Source organism: Denticeps clupeoides, chromosome 2 (genome assembly GCF_900700375.1).
Source record: "Denticeps clupeoides chromosome 2, fDenClu1.1, whole genome shotgun sequence".
NCBI classification, from domain to species: domain Eukaryota; kingdom Metazoa; phylum Chordata; class Actinopteri; order Clupeiformes; family Denticipitidae; genus Denticeps; species Denticeps clupeoides.
The window spans coordinates 38,567,434-38,587,433 of NC_041708.1; the positions used below are offsets into that span (position 1 = coordinate 38,567,434).

Consider the following 20,000-nt stretch of genomic DNA (forward strand, 5'->3'; position numbering starts at 1 on the left):
TTAACACACACACACACACACACACACACACACACACACACACACAAATACGGGACTCCACTAGTACTGTAGTGTTTTTTAACTGGTGTGACGAAAAATAATCCCCGCGCCCCCCCCCATCCCGACCGATTCTATACTGCCGTCTGGCTGGTGCTCCTGACACACAACGTACGTGCAACGTTCACGCAACGTTCCTACAACAGAGGCACAACATACAGGCAACGTGCGCACAATGTACACAATGTCATTTCAGCTACATGCATGTTAGACGGTACGTAGTGAAATGAAATAAAATGTAAACACAACGTTACATACATGTGCGACACAGACACACTGAGCTACATAAAGTGCAAACTGGGGACACCGGCAGTGTGAACAGGTGAAATGAGCAACAAATGTGCAAGGTAAAATAGTGCAAATACATTCACGCAATGTACACATAACGTACATGCAACATACACGCATCGTACAGGAAACGAGCGCAAACCGTACAGGCGACGCCCACACATTGTACACGCAAGGTACGCGCAGCCTATGCACAACATTCACGCAATGTACACACAACATACATGCAACATACGCACAATGGCAAAACGCACCACCACCCCCCACACCCCCACGCGTCCAGACCACTTTTAACAGAAGATCTCTGGTGGAGTGGAGAGAACTTCAGGCAGATAATAATAAAGACCAAAAATTCCCAATAACTGGCCCGAGAACCTCTTTTTGGGGTCTGATTAGTAATTCATTAAAGTAGTTGCACTTTCAGACACACACACACACACACACACTCACTAGTGATAGCAGAGCCTATAGAACAAGACCCAAAAAGAGGGAGTTTAATGAAGATGGGTGGAGCTACAACCTTTTCTTCTTCACTCACGCAGATGAACATGATGTGAAGCGCAGGAAGGACGTGAGTCACACATCTGCTGTGGCATGAACTGGACCAGCAATGACAACTTGTGCTGTTGCCGTGGTCACAAACAAACACATTCATAACATGTCTGAGAGCTCTTCCTTTAGGATCAGCTTATAGCTGGTCAAACCTGCACACCAAACACCTCGTCTTCATCTCTCCAGACCATCCTCCTCCTCCTCAAACTCCAGCATCAGAGCAGGGTCCATAGTTGGGAAGATGAGATGGTGATACATGTACAACACCAGCAGCTCTACTCCACTGAGAACGATCATTGATGCACCAACCATTACAAGAGCTGCAGTGTAAAGCCCCGCCCACAGGAGAACGTTTTAGTCTCAAACGGGAAACTAAAAGCGTGAATTTCTCTTTTACACGTATCCGTTTAGACAGCAAAGCGGCTTTTTTGTGCATTTTTGTATCAGCTGAACCTCCAACCTGACCTTTAACCCCAAACGCGGCCTACATACAACAATGGTGGATATCACGAGAAGACCTCTCTGCGGTGCCCATTTCTAATAATAAGAGAACAACGATACGTTTAACTCATACTTGACGTCAAACAAGGAAAGAGGGGAGTTACAGCGCCACCTACGGGTGCGGAGGGGGGTTCAAACAGCGTTCGGGACGTCCTCTGCATCTCCATGTGGACAACATTTTAGATAACGCTCCCGTATGGACGCAGGTTTTTTAAACACAGAGAACCTGGACGTGGTCTAATATATATCTGCTCATGTTTATCCCTGAAGTAACACAAACCCCGCCCACCCTTGAGGGGGAGATTAGGGGTCCTCCACCCCTAAAGTCCCCACAAGCAGCATCTGCTCTCCACAAGGAGCATCTCACAGGAACAAAGAGACACCTAATGAGACGTAAGAGGGGGCCGGACCGTCCCCTGGGGAGGAGGAGCAGAAGAACCGGAGAAAGGCTGGGATTATCTGCAGACCGCCGGCGGCCAGAGGAGGAGTCAGGTGTGCCGAATGGTTCTGCATTCTCTCAGCCTCGGCCTGACTGCTGTCAATACATGAATTATCATTATTGGTTTAGTATATATATTATATTTATGAGTTTAGACGTGGTTAAGTCTAATAAAGACTAAAATGACAGCTGGACGCAAAGACTCGACTAAAACTAAAATTAAAATTAAAGCAGGCTGCCAAAAACAAGCACACCACTCGGGTGAAGAGCAGAAGAGCCCCGCCCACCAAGCCCCGCCCACCAGCAATGCACGAAAAAAACAAAAGCACCATTCTGATAACACTCACTGATCACTTCCATTTACGTCTCCAGCCCCGCCCAGTCCTGCCTCATCGCATCATCCAGACACCTGATCCAGCCCCGCCTCACAAGCGTTCGGTTCGATCTGAGTGAAAGGAAGCCGCAGTGCATGCTGGGGCACGGACGGTGGGCGAGGAGCGGTAAGATGATCCAGAAATGCCCCCGTGGACGTCGTCCCAGAAGCATGACTGATGGACGGGGGATTACGGAAAAACAACGTCTCTCTGTAACTCCGCCTTGCATACGGCTAGACATTTACCATCACACACACACACACACACACTCAGTCAAGAACCGACATGCATCTTTTCAGCTGTGTCCAGCGCATCTATTTCTGTCTCCGGGGTGAAATATTTATGACCATGATTGAAAATTCATGAGCTGCTTCTGAGATGGTCTAAAATTACAGGATGGGATCATAAAACTTTGATTCAGATACAACAATCATGCACACACACACACACACTCAATAATACCTGTACATCCAGAAAAAACGGACAAATAAATCACAGCAGCTCGTCTCCACCAGCATCAGGTGGACTTGATCTGACTGGACTAGAGACCATCAAATGTCCAACACAGCGTCAAATCAATGTATTAACAGCAGAGAGTGGAAGTGTGTGTGTGTGTGTGTGTGTGTTTTAGGGCATTCCTGATCCGCTTTTATAGCGGGAACAAAGACCCGGCGCTGCGGTGGTCTGGCTGGTCACGAGACCAGAGATGGAGGCTGCGGTGTGAGGGAGGGATCAGAAAAGGAAAGTTGAAAAGCGGCACAGTCTGGCTGAGAAAAGAAACGCCGCGTCCAGATCAGTGACCAGCAGCTGCAGATCGAGGCCAGATGGCCCCACCAGCTCACCCCACTGCGCAGTAGCAGTGTGTGTGTGTGTGTGTGTGTGTGTGTGTGTGTGTGTGTGTTGGCGGGGGTAGCTGAGCTGGAGCATCTGATTAAGTAGAAAATCTGCCTTTAATCTGAAGGGGGCAGGCAGCATTGCATCAGCACCGGACTGTCCAGAGATCATCACACACACACACACACACACACACACACACACACACACACACACACACTCACAGAGAGACCAACTGACTGCCAGCAGCAGATCAGATGGGGACAATCGACTTAGAGGATCCATAAGGAGATCATTCAGCACCTCCTCAACACAGGAGCAGAGGGGGCGGGGCCTGCAGGTGTGTGTCTCACTTGCATTAAACAGTCATGAATTATTCTGCAAACTTTATATGATCCGATTAATACAGAATTAAAACAGATTATTCATCACACACACACACACACACACACACACACACACACTTGCAGAGGCCAATCACATGCTGAGATGAAGCTGCACATGAAACACATGCTGCATGAAGATAAACTGCAGGCAGGCTGAGAAGAACTTGTCTCAGCTAACATCTCCTCTACTGGCCCTCTACACAAGTTCTCAGATACATTCCTGCGGGTTCCGGAGGATCTCGTGTCCACTTCTTGTCGACAGAGAGCGGAGATGTTCCATCCTTTTCATATGTTTCCACCACCTTCCCACCTTCTACCTTCAACTTACAAGGTAGTTCAGCGGATGACTACATCCACAGCATCTTCATCCCAGAAGTTCGCTTTGAGTTAACAGGTTCCTGTGTAGTTTATGGAGATCCATCATCTCTCTCAAACTCACACACACACACACACACACACACACACAGGTCCAGGCCGGCGGGGAAGGGGGGATAAAGCAGCAGCAACCAGAGGGATGAGAACACAAGGTAAAGACTCTTATGCAACTTCTAATTAAACCAGTAAGGAGTGTCACAAGGGTCAAAGGGCACCCAGGTTGAAGATCAAAGCCCCGCCCTACAGATCCAGAATAAAAAAAGCTGATTCTCAGAGCACCTAAAAAGTCCTGAACTGTCAGAAACGTGTTTTTAATCCTGATACGACAGGACACAGGACACAGACACACAGGGACACCTCTGTCCTTAAATCACATTTCACCCTCACATACACACACACACACACACTGCCAAGTGGGCATGTCCAGCGCCAAGTCACGCTGCATTCCGGACTCTTCCAGCCCGGTGGGGGCGGGGCTCCGTGCTGGGTAACACCAGGCCAGAAACACTTTGCATTCTGGGTACAGGAAACAGCACGTAGGGAAATCAAGGAATTCAGACATGAATCGCAAATTTCATTTCATGCACGCATTACTGAAGGAAGAACTTGTCTTTTTAATAAATCTGCAAACATTTCTAGTTGTGAAGCTACAACGTGACAAACGTGACAAAGAGCAAGACTGGAATTTGACCATTAGTTGTGGACACATCAGGGACACAATCATACAAATGTAGATGTACAACTCGGTAGAGCTCTCCTAGCAAATCTACTTCTAGATTTACAGCATTTACCAGATGCCCTTATCCAGAGAGTCTTACAATCAGGGACAGCCCCCCCCACCCGGAGACACTCAGGGTTAAGTGTCCTGCTCAGGGACACAATGGTAGTAAGATTGAACCTCTGTATGTGTGATCATCTGGTTTATCGGCGAGGTGCCCCTGAGGTCCCCGTGATGAAGGTCCCGTCCCCACACACTGCTTAAATACAGAGGACACATTTGGTTGTGTCACCATGTGCTGCGCTACAGTGTCTCTCAATGACAATCACGCCATTCTGTTGCCAGAACACGTTTTTGTTCTGCGGTAAAGCGGGAAATGTGTTTATTATTAAAACTCCCAGCCGGTAAACAGCTGGTGGCCTTCAGACGCAGCCGAGTGTGTGTGTGTGTTGTGTGTGTTGTGTGTGTAGTGTGTGTGTTGGAACGGAACGGTTCCTCAACTGTGATCTCACGTCATCCTCGCTAAACAAACACACACAGTGCACCGCCAGTTAAAAACTAATTCCGGCAGAATTCCAGAAAATTCCAGAAGGTTTGTGTGTGTGTGAAAGAGAGAGAGAGAGAGAGAGAGGTGAGTATACACAACTTTTATTCTATATATTTTTTTAATATTTAGGAAAACTGTCGCGAGCAGGGAGGGGCCGAAGTGCAGAGGCTCCGCCCACAATGCTACAACAGAGATATCAGACCGGGCGCGATCACATGACCTACAGACTGGCCACCTCCGCTCCTCCTCTCTTCCCGCCGCGGCGGAACGTAATAATGACAGGGATGGAGCCGAGTCGGGCTGAGGGTCGCGACCCCTGCGGCGCACCACTCTCTGTTCACCTCATTATAAATATTCACCTGCTCATATGAGTCCATAAATCTCATCATGGTGTAATTTGGGACTTCTGGACACCGGAGCGTCTGATTCTGAAGACATCTTTAGAACGTTCTGAGGAACAGAAAGTAAACAGTCTGCTGTCAAGCAGCAAACAGGAAGTGAGGTCTGTGTTAAAGGTCACTTGTGGGCATTAAGAAGGTGGAGTCCAGACTAAAGCTCCGCCCCCACCTCGGATGCGGAGTAACTCAGACACATACCGGAGTTTACCACACGGAGGAGGAACGCGCTCCGACAGCGGGGCGGAGCCAGGCCATAACCCCTGGTGAGTGGAAGCCTGGCTGACCCCATGACCCCCCTCACACACACAAACACTTTCACAATGACCCTCCTGCAGGTGGAGATAGAGACTGTGGTCAGTTCACATCACGAACCCTCATGATGTCTGTGCAGCTTAAACACACACACACACACACACACACACACACACTCTTATTCAAGTGCGAGCCATTTGGCAGGCTCCTCAGAAAGTCTGACTGGGCCCTCAGCTCTGAAGGTCCCAGCAGAGAGGTGACCACACCCCAGGCCAGATGGAGCCAATCAGAATCCCATCCTGGAGCGCCCCGACTTCACTCTTTCCCTCTCCTCACATTTATTTAGGTTTCCATCTATTTATTTATCACACACACACACACACACACACACACAGTGTTGAGGGCGTTCCCCTCCAGCTCCGCCTCCCCACGATACAGACAGGAAATTCTCCGGCACACAGCCGCCTCCCTCCCGACATAAAAAGAGAAACACATGGATGTGATTTCGAGCGGAGACACTCGTCCTCGCTCCGGGTCACCTCCACCAATCACCTCCGCCCCCAGCCGCAGCACCGACCAATCAGAGCAGCCTTTTATCTGCTTCACGCAGAATCTCCCCTACCTGAGTTCCCCGCCATGTTTCCCGCTATTTCGGGGTGACCTCCTCCTCGCATGACGTAACTCAGGACCGAGGAGAGAAAGAGGGTGTGTGTGTGTGTGTGTTCTGCTGTCACTCACATTCACACGTTCAGTTGCCATAGCAACTCCCTCTCTGGTACACCCCCCACCCTCCCTGATCCACGGAGCTGTTTCCATGACGAGTGGCCAGAGGGGGGAGGAGCCGCAGTCATAGACACACACACACACACACACACACACACACACACCTCCCCTAGTCACACAAGCTCCGCCCACTCAGCCCTGCATTGCACCATGAGACCTGCATCTTTTCAAGGCAACATTTTTACACACACACACACACACACACACACACACACACTGATTTAACTGTAACAATGAACAGAACAGACTGATACAGTCTTTAACACACACACACACACACACACACACTATCGGTCCAGTTGTCTGTTCTAAACCCTTCGTACTGAGAGGAGGGGGGAAAGGAACGAGTGACAGACTGGGGAGAAAAGAGAGATACACAGAGCCAATCAGCATTCTGCACACGTGCGGGTGCATTTTCACGAGCGCACGCGCGCACACACACACACACACACACACACACACGCGCGCCTCGCTTCTATTAAAAGCCCAGAGACCCATTTTAACACGGTGAAAGGTGAGGAGCACTACCCGCTCTGATGAAAGAGGAATCATGTGGGTTCATTCCAGCGAGTCACATGACTTTACTGCAGAGGAACACACTCTCCACACACACACACACACACACACACACACAAGCCCAATGGAGGACTGGCGGTGGCCTAACGGGTAAGCAGACAGGCCTGTAACCAAAGGTCCTGATCCGCCAAGGTCCCACTGAGGTCCCCTGGATCAAGAAACCGTCCCCACACACTGCGGACGTTCATTCCGGAACGTCACGCATGAGGCACAAACTCGGAGTTGGAAACAAAGCTACGTCAGTGCGTGGGTTCGGGGTGCAGGCGATTTATCTGGGCTTGTAGATGTTGTACGCTCACGTTATCTTTAAACAGACAGCATCGCTTCCGGTTCATGTCTCTGCCCCGTCAAACGGGGACGATGGAATTAATCTCTTAATTGATGAATCACGATGCAAATCGATTATATAATAATGATGTTGCTTGGAGTAAATTCTAGTTAAAAAGTAGTGCCGGTAGAAACTGATGGTGAGAAAACATTCACACCCTTTTTTATTCCTTTAGGGTGTCCGGACACCGTCTTTTTCCAGGATATGTCCTCTTTTTGAGACGTGTCCTACACGAGTCACGCTAACACTAAACGAATCAAGGTCAGTCACATGACCAAACTAAACAGACCTGAGGTCCAGTAGAACTTGTCAATCGTAGTTATTACAAATCGATTCATATCGATACAGTGACACCAAATACCGATATGGAAATTTCGAGTAGGAATTTAGTCCACCGGATGGTGCTGTCCAGCGTTTTCTTTAGTGAGGTCAGCAGAGGTGACTGCAACCTCCAGTCCTGTAGATGGCGCTGTGCAGCTGGTTAATTTCAGACGGCTACAGCGGCCCATTCAACACGGAAACACACCGGGCGGTACGGTTCCGAAGACGGAGCTGTGCTACGTGACATTACGGAGGTCGCGGGGCCCAGGAAGTACGAGCAGGTAACGCTGCAAGTTGTTAAAAAAAAGAAGGCGCGGCACATTACGATCAAGCCGCACCGCATTGAGGAAGACCTGCTAGTTTTCCTTGTAAGTGGAGGAACGGGACATAAAAAGCGAGGACCCGGCCATGGACACCCGTCAGAATAGTCAGAATTTAGTCAGAATAATTTCATCTAGGTTTTGTCAACGAGAACTGACGACATTTTAATTAATTTCCGTTTAACCCAGTCAATACAGAACAAGTACCGAGTAGAACAGACTTTTTATCTTATTATTGTACAGGGTGGGTCATTTATATGGATCCACCTTAATGAAATGGGAACGGTTGGTGACATTAACGTCCTGTTTGTGGCACATTAGTATATGTGAGGGGGGGGCAAACTTTTCAAGATGGCTGGTGACCATAGTGGCCATTTTGAAGTCGGCCATCTTGAATCCAACTTTTGTTTTTTCACATTTTTGGGGAATTTCACACGTAATTTTATTCTTTCATGAGTTATTTACAAGTTTCTGACCACTTATAAAATGTGTTCAATGTCCCCCACAATTCCCATTTTATTAAGGCGGATCCATATAATTGGCCCACCCTGTAGAATCTTACAGACTCCATTCCAGACACGAAAGACGCTCTGATTAGTTCCACGTTCTCACGTCTTTTCCACTTCGTTGTAAAGAAAGTGTCTGAAGATCATTTCCATCAGAAGGATCCTGAAATGGAATCAACGCAGCGACTGCGGAAGCGACTGGAAATGCAGGAAATAGTTACAACAAGAGGAAATAAAGTCTCGTATCGTTCCAGTTAGCGTACTTTTCGTCTTCAGGTCTCCGTTTTTTGAGGTATTACGCAGTTTGAGGAAGTCCAGCTCTCTTTATTACGCCGCGCTCTCGTCTCCCCAGAGGACGGCTTTCATATGTTAATGTGTGCGATTGTGCCGTCCCGCGCCACAAAAGGGGGCGTTTTAACCTGGGTGGGGGTTTATAGTCCAGCTGCCGAGAGGACCACGGTGTCCTCTCTGTTCCAGGCTGAGGCAGGTTCCTCCGACCGGTGACAACAGGACCCTCTGCTCCTGGTCCAGAAAACCCTGGAGAGGGGCGGGGCGGGGCGGGGCCGGATAACTGGCATACAGTCAATTATTAATCGGCTGCAGACAGATGGACGCACTGTCCCATCATGCACCTCGCTTGTCAGGTGGGCGGGGCCGTCTCCTGCTGCCAGGTGCCCGGGTGTGAATATTTCATAAGGGCACCAGGGTCCTCCGGCACAAAGACGCTGTTCAGCCGCGCGGACGCCGAGACAGAGACGCGTCAGTTCCACCGCGCCGCCGCGGCTAAAATTAAATTCCGACGCGGGGACACGTCTCAATAGAGACAGTGTTTCATTTACAGAGGACGGGGACCGAGGAGAACGTGCTGGAGACACAGGAACTTCAGGCAGACACGCACACACACACCAACACACATATATATATAACACGCAAAAACACACCCATACACACGACATACACACACACAACACACACACACATATATACACACGCAAAAACACACACATACACACGACATACAAACACACAACACACACACATATATAACACGCAAAAACACACCCATACACACGACATACAAACACACAACACACACACATATATAACACGCAAAAACACACCCATACACACGACATACAAACACACAACACACACACATATATATAACACGCAAAAACACACACATACACACGACATACAAACACACAACACACACACACACATATATAACACGCAAAAACACACCCATACACACGACATACAAACACCCACACACACACATATATATAACACGCAAAAACACACACATACACACGACATACACACACACACACATATATATGACACGCAAAAAACACACCCATACACACGACATACAAACACACAACACACACACACACACACACACACATATATATAACACGCAAAAACACACCCATACACACGACATACACACACACAACACACACACACACATATATAAACAGCAAAAACACACCCTACACACGACCTTACCAAACAACACAACACACACACATATACAACACCGCAAAAAACAACACATTACACACGACATACACACACACAACACACACACACACATATATAACACGCAAAAACACACCCATACACACGACATACAAACACACAACACACACACATATATAACACGCAAAAAACACACATACACACGACATACACACACACAACACACACACACACATATATAACACGCAAAAACACACACATACACATGACATACAAACACAACAACACACACACATATATAACACACAAAAAACACACATACACACGACATACACACACACACATATATAACACGCAAAAACACACCCATACACACGACATACAAACACACAACACACACACATATATAACACACAAAAATCACACATTAACACAACATACAAACACCACACACAAAAAAGACAACACACACACAACACATACTAAATGTGTGTGTGTACTAAACAACACACAGTCACACAACACACAAAAAACAGGCACTCACTCACACACACACTCACAAACACAACACACACATCCACAGACACCGAGTAAAGTTAGAAGTGCACGTCCTCGGAGCATCTTCACCACCATCTTCATACAAACACATAAACGCCGTGGACCTCTCTCTCTCCACCTCTCTCTCCCCATCTCTCTCTCCCCATCTCTCTCTCTCCACCTCTCTCTCCCCATCTCTCTCTCTCTCCACCTCTCTCTCTCTACCTCTCTCTCTCTGCGGTGGGACGCACCTGGCGGTTCCAGGCGCAGTACAGGTTGCAGATCAGACCCCACTTGTGGTTGATCATGCGGTCCATGGCCCTCGTGTGCGTCCCCGGTCACCGCGGGCCGTCCCCTCCGCCGCCCCAGCCGTGGAGCAGGAGGTCCCACCACAGCAACATCTCCTCCTGCTCCTCAGCTGCAGAACCCAGCTGAAGACGTGACTCAGCAGGTTCCCTCTGTTCCCGTTCTGCACTTTCTCCTCCTGTCTGCAGCAGTCAGCTGCATCACACACACACACACTCACACACACACACACACACACACACACTCTTACAGTGAGAGGAGGATGCTGAAGTCACGTCGGGATGAAGAAGGATGAGGCAGAACCTCAGAGCGCCACCTCACTGTTTTTTTTATAAAGGTACTGCAGCAAGAAGTGTGTGTGTGAGGGTGTGTGTGTGTGTGTGTGTGTGTGTGTGTGTGTGTGTGTGTGAGGGTGTGTGCGTGCGTGCGTGTCAGCTCTGCAGTTTCCTCACATTAAAACAGGCGACGTTAACACCCCTGCAGCACCAGGACAGACAGCAGCCACGCCCGTACTGTACCTGGCAACATATAATAAATACTCATATAATAAACTATAATAAAATCCCTACAGCAGCAAATACGGTCAAACACCACACCTCGCCATCAAATACGAAAAATCTCCATACACGTGAGCCCACAAACACATTACACACACACATCCTCCCCCACCAGCACAACGTGGTTCGGCCTGAAACACAAACACACACTGATATAACGGAACTGATGGGCGGATATGGATCAGCTTTGCAGCACAGGAATCAATGAGCTCCAGAAAAAACTAAATACAGCAGGGCCATCCGTGTGTGTGTGTGTGTGTGTGTGTACACACTCCCTGTAGCATCACTCATCACACCCCGTTGTTTACACACACCATCACCTCTTAGACTGGGCTTCTGCACCTTTGGTACCAGTAGTGACCCCGCACCCGTTGATCGAAGGGGGCGTGGCGTTTCGTAAGGAACCAAAAGTTCACTCAGGTACTGTGGGGCGAGACCATTTAGAGCTTTATAGGTTAAAAGTAGGATTTTGTGGTCAATCCTAAATTTGATGGGTAACCAGTGCAGTGATTGTAAGACTGGAGTGATGTGGTCAAATTTCCTGGTTCTGGTTAGAACTCTGGCTGCAGCATTCTGTACTAGCTGGAGTTTACTCATGCACCTACTAGAGCATCCAGACAATAATGCATTGCAGTAATCTAACCTTGATGTAATAAATGCATGGACCAACTTTTCTGCATCATGCATTGAAATGATATTTCTTATTTTCGCAATATTTCTAAGGTGAAAGAATGCTATTCTAGTGACATTATCTACGTGCGAACTGAATGAGAGACCTGCATCAATGATGACACCTAGATCCTTCACTTCAATACTCGGTGAGATAGAAAGGCTATCCAGGGTTATTGTGTAGTCAGCCAGTTTATGCCTGGCTGCTTGAGGCCCAAGTACAAGCGCTTCTGTCTTGTCAGGGTTTAGCAGGAAAAAGTTGGTGAGCATCCACTGTCTAATGTCCTTCAGACAATTCTCTATATTGTTCAGCTGCTGCCTCTGATCTGGCATTGCTGACAGATACAGCTGTGTGTCGTCAGCGTAGCAATGAAAGCTAATACCGTGTTTGCGGATGACGTCGCCTAAAGGTAACATGTATAGAGAAAAAAGTAACGGACCTAGGACAGAACCTTGTGGAACACCAAACTCTACTATGTGAAGACGAAACACCATTGATGTCCACAAACTGATCAGTCAGATACGATCTGAACCATATGAGGGATATTCCATCATGTGTAATAACAGGTATAATAATGTGTAATTATTGCCTCCAAGGTCCCCTTGATGAAGGTCCCGTCCCCACACGCTGCTCCCCGGGCGCCTGTCATGGTGCCCACTGCTCACCAAGGGTGACGGTTAAATACAGAGGACACGTTTCACCGTGTGCTGTGCTGCTGTGTCTCACAATGAAGGAGGGTCTTCATGCGCATTCAGACAACACTTCATTCACAGAGGCAGCCATTCATTAAAACCTGCAACCGCAGGACACACACACTCTTCCACTTCTCATGCTCCTCATCCTCATCCTCCTCGTGCAGAGAAGTAGATCCAGACCTCACAGCACAGACAAACTGGATTATATTCACTTCTGTGTGTGTGTGTGTGTGGGGGGGGGTTTAATTGGAGAAGCGGAGATGTGACCATGTGCTTCACGCCAAAGTCCATCCGAGCTGACAGACGCCCCCAGCGTGTGTAACGTACACCATCACACACACACACACACACACACACACACGAGGGACACCCATGCAGAAGGATCTGAGACACGGGAGCAGACGGAGGCTGGTGTGTTAATCTCTCCTTCCTGACTCTACTCCCCAGTGGCACACACACACACACACACACACACACACACACTTCCCAGCAGAGATAAGGTCCATCAATGTGCACACACAGAAAAAGACCAGCATCCCACACGTCAGGGAAGAAATAAAACACACTGAGCAGGTGACCTTGAGATGGACAGGAATGCCATCGGGCGGGGGACCCCCGCCTGGCGGCCACCGCGCCGTTCCTTCCCGGCAGGTTAAATTTAGACTGACAGGACCAAACCACAGCAGGGGAGCTGCGGGGGGTTCACACAGATGTTCCAAGCGTGAAGAACCGGGGACCACGTGAATTCAGCTACTCGCCGATCAAAACATACACAGCGCCACAACCAGCAGGGTGACGTCCCTTTTCCCCAGACAGGACACCAGCCAGGTGTCCTGGAGAGCAGCAAGTAAGCCATACGAGGAGTGACCTCTGACCCCCTTCAGGTTTGGATCCGGACCAATCGGCAGTCCAGCGCGCAGCGTTCCAGCCTGAGACGGATGATCTGGACACGTCACCTACGGCTGGTATCACGGCCACCAGGTCCCATCATGCCAGCATATCGTCATCGTGTGGGTCGAGGTCACTAAGGTCACCATCAGAACGCTGGAATTAAGTCGCTACCTCACAACTTGCACGTTGGTGTTGGTAGTGGGCGTGTCACGTATTGACAGAATGGCCAGGCAGGCCCCTCCCCTTTTTAAACATGGTTAACATATCCCGGGGGCGGAGTCTGTCTGGGTGGGTCGTTAGTTCCTCAATATTTAAATTCTGCACGCGCCGTCTCAGCTGGCGACCCACCCTGTCTCAGGGGCGGGGCGGTGGTCCCAGCTGGGCCTTAATTACCCATCTCACACAGCTCGTCCTCATTAGTGACCCCGCCCCGCCCCGCCGTCCCCAGGTCTGAGCTCAAGGCCCCCAGGGAGGCGGGTGATGTGACGGAGGAAGAGGAGACGGGGGGCTGCCACCGTACCCCCTTATCACAACGACAGCAGGTGCAAAACACACACCGGCGTCACAAAGCCCCGCCCATACGCCGCCACTCACACACACACATCAGAGGAACATCAGAACAAAAAAACGGGCTCCTGCTTCACAGGCACCTAAACAGGCCACGCCCCAGGGGGCGTAGTCAATCAGACCCCGCCCTGACCCAATGCATATAAACAATGGCATTAAAGTGCCACTTAACCAGCCAATCGTACCCTCCTCCTACCCGGGGAGGCGGGGCTTTTAAAGGGTCATTTCAGGTGACCCGTCGAGCAGCAGAGAACCTGCACCGAACACCAAACCGGCCGTCCCACATTCCTTCATGTGGATCCAATCTTGCTGCAGAACCCGAGTTCCAGCGAGGTCCGCCACGGCGGCATGGTGATGCAATTCCACGTACGTGATTCGCACGCACTATTACAAACCCACCAGCAGAACATATTCGCGTCCATAAACAGCAGGAGAACCTTCAAGCGAGGATTTCCACAGGAAGCCGCGGGCTTTACCTCCCAGCTCGGAGATGCTGTCACCTGACGGTGCGGGGAGCCGCTCCAGCGCGTATCCATTCTTATTTCATCTCAGACCCAGAGCTGGAGCTGTTGGAGGCCACATGGATGAGACGAGAAGATCCCAAATCCATCCAAATCAACAAAAAAAAAACATTTAATCCACACCGTCTTCTTTCTTCACCATCATGGTTGGTGGTGCAATCCTGCAGACCATGAAGAGAAACTACAGTGAAAACAGAGGAACCATGGAGCAGGGTTCCACCACCACCTTCCAGAGCTGGATTCTGCATGAAATTCTGAAACATCTACTCACAGCCCCATTTTAATCTGCCTTATGACGTTATGTAACGCGTTATTCAGATTCAGAGTGGATTTCTGCAGCGGTTGGGTAGACGGATGCGGGTTCTGGGTCCCGGTCCGGACCAGGAGGAGACCCGCGGGTACCAGTCCGGTACCGGGAGGCTCCTCGGAGCCCCGCGCCTACCTGTTAGATGCAGAAGAAGCGCCGAGCGCGTCGCTGCGGTGAAGAGCGCCGCCATCTCCTCCCGCGTTCCTCCCGCGTTCCTCCACCTGCTCCTCCGCGGCGGACACGTCGCTTCTCCTCGGCCGGGAAAAGCGGAACGTCGGTTTTCCTGGGATCCCAGCTGGCGCCGCGCCGCGACGGTCGCAGGCCCCGCCCCCGGCCCCGCCCGCGACGCCCGGCGGCCAATCGCGTTCCGCATGCAAATCCGCGGTTCAAACTGGACCAACCGGCTTCAACGGGCCAAACTTTATTAAAATGAACAAAACTCCGCGCCTCACTAACACAATTTTGTCACTAGCTTTATATTCATCTCACATACGGCAGCATTCATATTTAAATTCATACATTTCAGAGCACAGAACTGGTAAAACATTTACATTTACAGCATTTATCAGACGCCCTTATCCAGAGCGACTTACAGTCAGTAGTTACAGGGACAGTCCCCCCCTGGAGACACTCAGGGTTAAGTGTCTTGCTCAGGGACACGATGGTAGTAAGTGGGATTTGAACCTGGTTTTCTGGATCACAGGCGAGTGTGTTACCCGCTAGGCTACTACCATACTGTATGTGATTTTGGGCGATATAAGAAATACATATTGTTGTTGTTTCTCATTTATGCATAAAACCAAAGTAATGTTTCCATCTTCAAAATTCACTGAATTTTTAAATAACCTAATAGTACAGTAAATGTACACTCTTCTAAGTACTTTTTTATCAAGTCTGTAAAATGATCTTACAGTCGCATCAGTTTTTTATATGAATAGTTTAACGTCTGAGTAAAAAGCAGGCTCCAAAACACGAATAAAGTTGTACTTGTGCTGCGAGAACTGCAGGAACCCCCACGTCCTGAACCGGATACACTTCCTACGGTTTCAACTTACGGCCAAATTCTTGGCAGCATTTGGCGACATTTTATATGTGCGGGATTAGCCGACAGAAGTGTACACCGTGCACCGGAACGCCTGGCTTGTCCCGTGTTACGAGGCGGGCCTGAGACAGGGACGCCGGAGTGCAGATCGTTTTCTGTTTGCCTGCCCCTCGGCGGGACAATGGCGGCGGGACAATAGCGGGCCCTCTTTCACCCGCTCCCGGCTCTTCTTCTATTGTCTGGTGCACGGCGAGCCGGAACAAAGGAGCGCTCCCTCGCCGCGCCGGGAGACTTGGCGTTGGCCACATCGATCCGCGTCCGGACGAGGCCCGGTGGACCCGGACAAACATTATCTGCTGCCGAAACCAGACGTTCTCATGTCGGGCCTGCAGCGCGCGGCGGCCATTCACGCCGGACAATCCCGGTTTTGTTCCCTTTGTGCGCCCACGGTCCACCTCCCGTCCCTCGCCTCGGTTCTCCTAATGGCGCATTAGCGGCCGGCTACACGCCTCGCTCACCGGATCCTGCCCGGCGCGGGGGACAATGGCCACCTGGTTCCCGGGGAGGTAAGTTAAGCGTCCCTAAGTGCCGATGCTGGATAAGGCCGAGAGCGAGTCACAGCCAGGCCCACAAAGGCCGCCATTGTGGCCCACGCCGCAGCGCTCCCCCGAAAGCTTTCAGGCCTTCAATGGGCACGACATGCGGAGTCCTTTCTCTTTTTTTACGTCCTCTCAGTCCTTTCTTCTGTTAATCCTGACCTGCGTGTGACAGACGGGAACGGACGTTCTTCTAAAGTTCTGCTACGGCGTTCCAGCAACCCAGAATCTGCTTTAGCTCCTCTGTTCTTCTCCAGTCACACAGGAGACAAAATGTGAATGGTCCTTGAAGGTAGAAGAAGGTACAAGAAGGTGTGTTCCAACCGAAGATGTGACAGGAGGCTCAGGTCCAGCCTTTTTAAAGTGAAGTGATTGTCACATGTGATACACAGAAGCACAGCACACGGTGCACACAGTGAAATTTGGACAAACCAGTGTGACACGGGGCATGATGGGTAATGCAGCTCTGCTCTTTCCCCCTCTTTATGTTGAACATCTTGATGCGTGGGGGACACGGCCTCCCCGAAACACAGAAATATTGCTGCTTTTAAACAGATGGTCTTCTCAGAGGCCTGCTGCAGTCGTGAGGAACGTTCTCGGCCGAGCAGATGGAGCTTTACCCCACTGCTGCCAGCTGACGCCGTCTGACTCACGGAGAAGGCCTGAAGTTGCCCGCCGTGAGAGCTGGGAAACGTGCAGGTCTGTCCAGGAGCTCCGGAACTGAGGACAAGGTCCTTTCTGGTGCTACATGAACTTTTATTCGAGCTCACTGGGCTTTCCTGCAACTTAAGTACAGAGCGTCTCATTATTTGATAGAAGCTGCAAGAACTGCTCCATAAATCCGTCTGCAGAACGTTGAACTAGAACATGGCGTGTACGGTTAGTTCCTGCTTTTGGACAGAAGATGAATATATGAAACTGGGGAAAGAGGAACCTGGTTTTGGGGAGTTTCCTCCATATTTTCAGCAGGACGTCATTACCAATAAGTCCATCCTTCTTCTGAGGCATCTCTGAGGATGAAATCCGCTCAGTTTCAGCAGTTGGACCATGTGGGCTGCTGCTGGAGAACGCGTGTGTTGTGGACCCCTGTTCTATTAGCGCTCTGCCGCTGACCCCGGTGACCCGGTGGTACCCGCTGTCTCCAGAACAATGGGCCCTGTGATCAGCTGGTGAAGGCCCGGCGGAGTGTCATCAAAGTCGCTGACCACCACATCACTGACCATGTGTACATGTGTGAGGGGCGGGGCTTATGTTTACTGTGCACAAAAACGAGACTTTGTACAAGGGTGCGTGTCAAAATAAAAGTCCTGACATGACACCGCATGTATTTCAATATAAACACATTTATTGGGAGCATAATGATGCGTCTAAAGCCATGCACATTTCATCACTTCTGCAGGTAGAATGAAAATAATTTCAAAAATTTGGTCCACAATCGATGGAAATCAAGAAAACACAATATTTTGTACAGTTATTGGAGAGTTCAGCTGATTCGGTGAAGGCCCTGCTCCGTTCTTCAAAGATCTCACGGTATCACAAGCGGTACTTCAGCTTCCCTTGTTCACTGATCACACATATGTGCTGAAGAGAAGAGGAGGAAACGGGTAAAGTGAGAGTAGAAGGGACCCGGTGAGGACTGCTCTTATCAGAAGGTGGAGACAGACAGAGGCAGGTCAGGTCTGCCCGTTCGTTCCCACACCCCAAAACCCACGGAACATAATTCTGGCTACACGTCAACATGGCTTCTAACCGCAGAGACTGGGTGGAGACTGTTTCCGATTGGCTAAAAATTGGGGTCAGGAAAAGTGGGTGTGGTCAGTGTGGACAGGTGAAGTCAGTCAAAAAAAAGAAAGCTGCCATTAAACAAGAAACACACATGATGCTTCAGAGTCCCATCAGCCCAGAGTAGCTCCACCCACGTCTCCACACAACGACCCGGCATCTCTTTCAATTCAAGCATTCACCGCAGTACACACACACATTTACACTCACTCACACACACTCTTACATTCAAGTCACGGAAATATTCATTGTAGTCGAGAGCGTAGCCAACCACAAAACGATTGGGGATCACAAAGCCAACATCTGTGGAGCAGAAAGGAGGGTGGGGAGAGAGAAGACGAGAAGGTTTAGTACAGGTGACATTCTGAAGCTAAGTGTGTGCGTGTGTTTGTGTATGAGTGTGTGTGTGCAAGTGTGTGTGTGTTTGAGTGTGTCTGTGTGTTTGAGTGTGTGTGTGCATGTGTGTGCATGTGTGTGTATGTTTGCGTGTGTATATGTGTGTGCGTGTGTGTATGAGTGTGTGTGTATGAGTGTGTGTTGGTGAGAGTGTGTGTGTATGAGTGTGCAAGTGTATGAGTGTGTGTGTGTATGAGTGTGCGTGTGTGTTTAAGTGTGTATGAGTGTGTGTATGAGTGTGTGTGCATGTGTGTGTATGTGTGTGTATGTATGAGTGTGTGTATGTGTGTATGAGTGTGTGTGTGAGTGTGTGTATGAGTGTGTGTGTGTGTATGAGTGCGTATGAGTGTGTGTGTATGTGCGTATGAGTGTGTGTGTGAGTGTGTGTATAAGTGTGCATGAGTGTGTGTATGAGTGTGTGTGTAGGTGTGTGTGTGCGTGTGTGTGTGTATGTGTGTGTATAAGTGTGTATGTGTGTGTGTATGAGTGCGTGTGTGTGTATGAGTGTGTGTATAAGTGTGTATGAGTGTGTGTATGAGTGTAGGTGTGTGTGTGTGTGTGTGTATAAGTGTATGTGTGTGTATGTGTGTATGAGTGTGTGTGTGTATGAGTGTGTGTGTGAGTGTGTGTATAAGTGTGTATGAGTGTGTGTGTATGTGTGTAGGTGTGTGTGTGTGTGTGTGTATGAGTGTGTGTGTGTATGTGTGTATAAGTGTGTATGTGAGTGTGTGTGTGTATGAGTGTGTATGTGAGTGTGTGTGTGTGTATGTGTGTGTATAAGTGTGTATGTGCGTGGTGTGTGTGTGTGTGTCGTGCGTGTGTTGTGTCTAGCGTGTGTGTCTGTGTGGTGTGTCTCCGTGTGTGTGTGTGTGTGCGTGTGTGTGTGTGTGTGTCTGCGTGTGTGTGTGAGTGTGTGTATAAGTGTGTATGAGTGTGTGTGTATGTGTGTAGGTGTGTGAGTGTGTGTGTGTGAGTGTGTGTGTGTGTATGAGTGTGCGTTTGCACCACTCACAGTCTGGTAGAATCCCAGCTACATTAGGAACCCTCTTCACCAGCAGCCTGAAACACACACTTCTGTAAAAACATTGTG

At 49.5% G+C, this 20,000-nt stretch overlaps 2 protein-coding genes across 10 annotated transcripts in view; both read right to left on the reverse strand.

The window, feature by feature from the left end:
• Positions 1–15,398, reverse strand: part of arhgap21a (Rho GTPase activating protein 21a) — a 45,160-nt gene extending 29,762 nt beyond the window's left edge. For 3 of the 8 annotated variants that reach the window (XM_028969889.1, XM_028969885.1, XM_028969880.1), the window contains exon 1: positions 10,832–11,205. In XM_028969889.1, coding sequence (XP_028825722.1) covers positions 10,832–10,897 — 66 coding nt within the window. In that variant the 5' untranslated portion in view covers positions 10,898–11,205. Of the gene's footprint in view, positions 1–2,184; positions 2,401–10,831; positions 11,206–14,742; positions 14,949–15,229 lie in introns of those variants that run through there. The other 5 variants (XM_028969884.1, XM_028969886.1, XM_028969883.1 and 2 more) reach the window with 5 other exon arrangements.
• A 2,690-nt stretch (positions 15,399–18,088) lies between these two features.
• The window catches only part of prtfdc1a (phosphoribosyl transferase domain containing 1a), a 7,948-nt gene continuing 6,036 nt past the window's right edge, over positions 18,089–20,000 (reverse strand). For both annotated transcript variants that reach the window (XM_028966455.1, XM_028966452.1), the window contains 3 exons: positions 19,923–19,969; positions 18,741–18,817; positions 18,089–18,313 (listed from right to left, as the gene is read on the reverse strand). In XM_028966455.1, the coding sequence (XP_028822288.1) occupies positions 18,266–18,313; positions 18,741–18,817; positions 19,923–19,969 (172 nt within the window). In that variant the 3' untranslated portion in view covers positions 18,089–18,265. The remainder of the gene's footprint in view (positions 18,314–18,740; positions 18,818–19,922; positions 19,970–20,000) is intronic.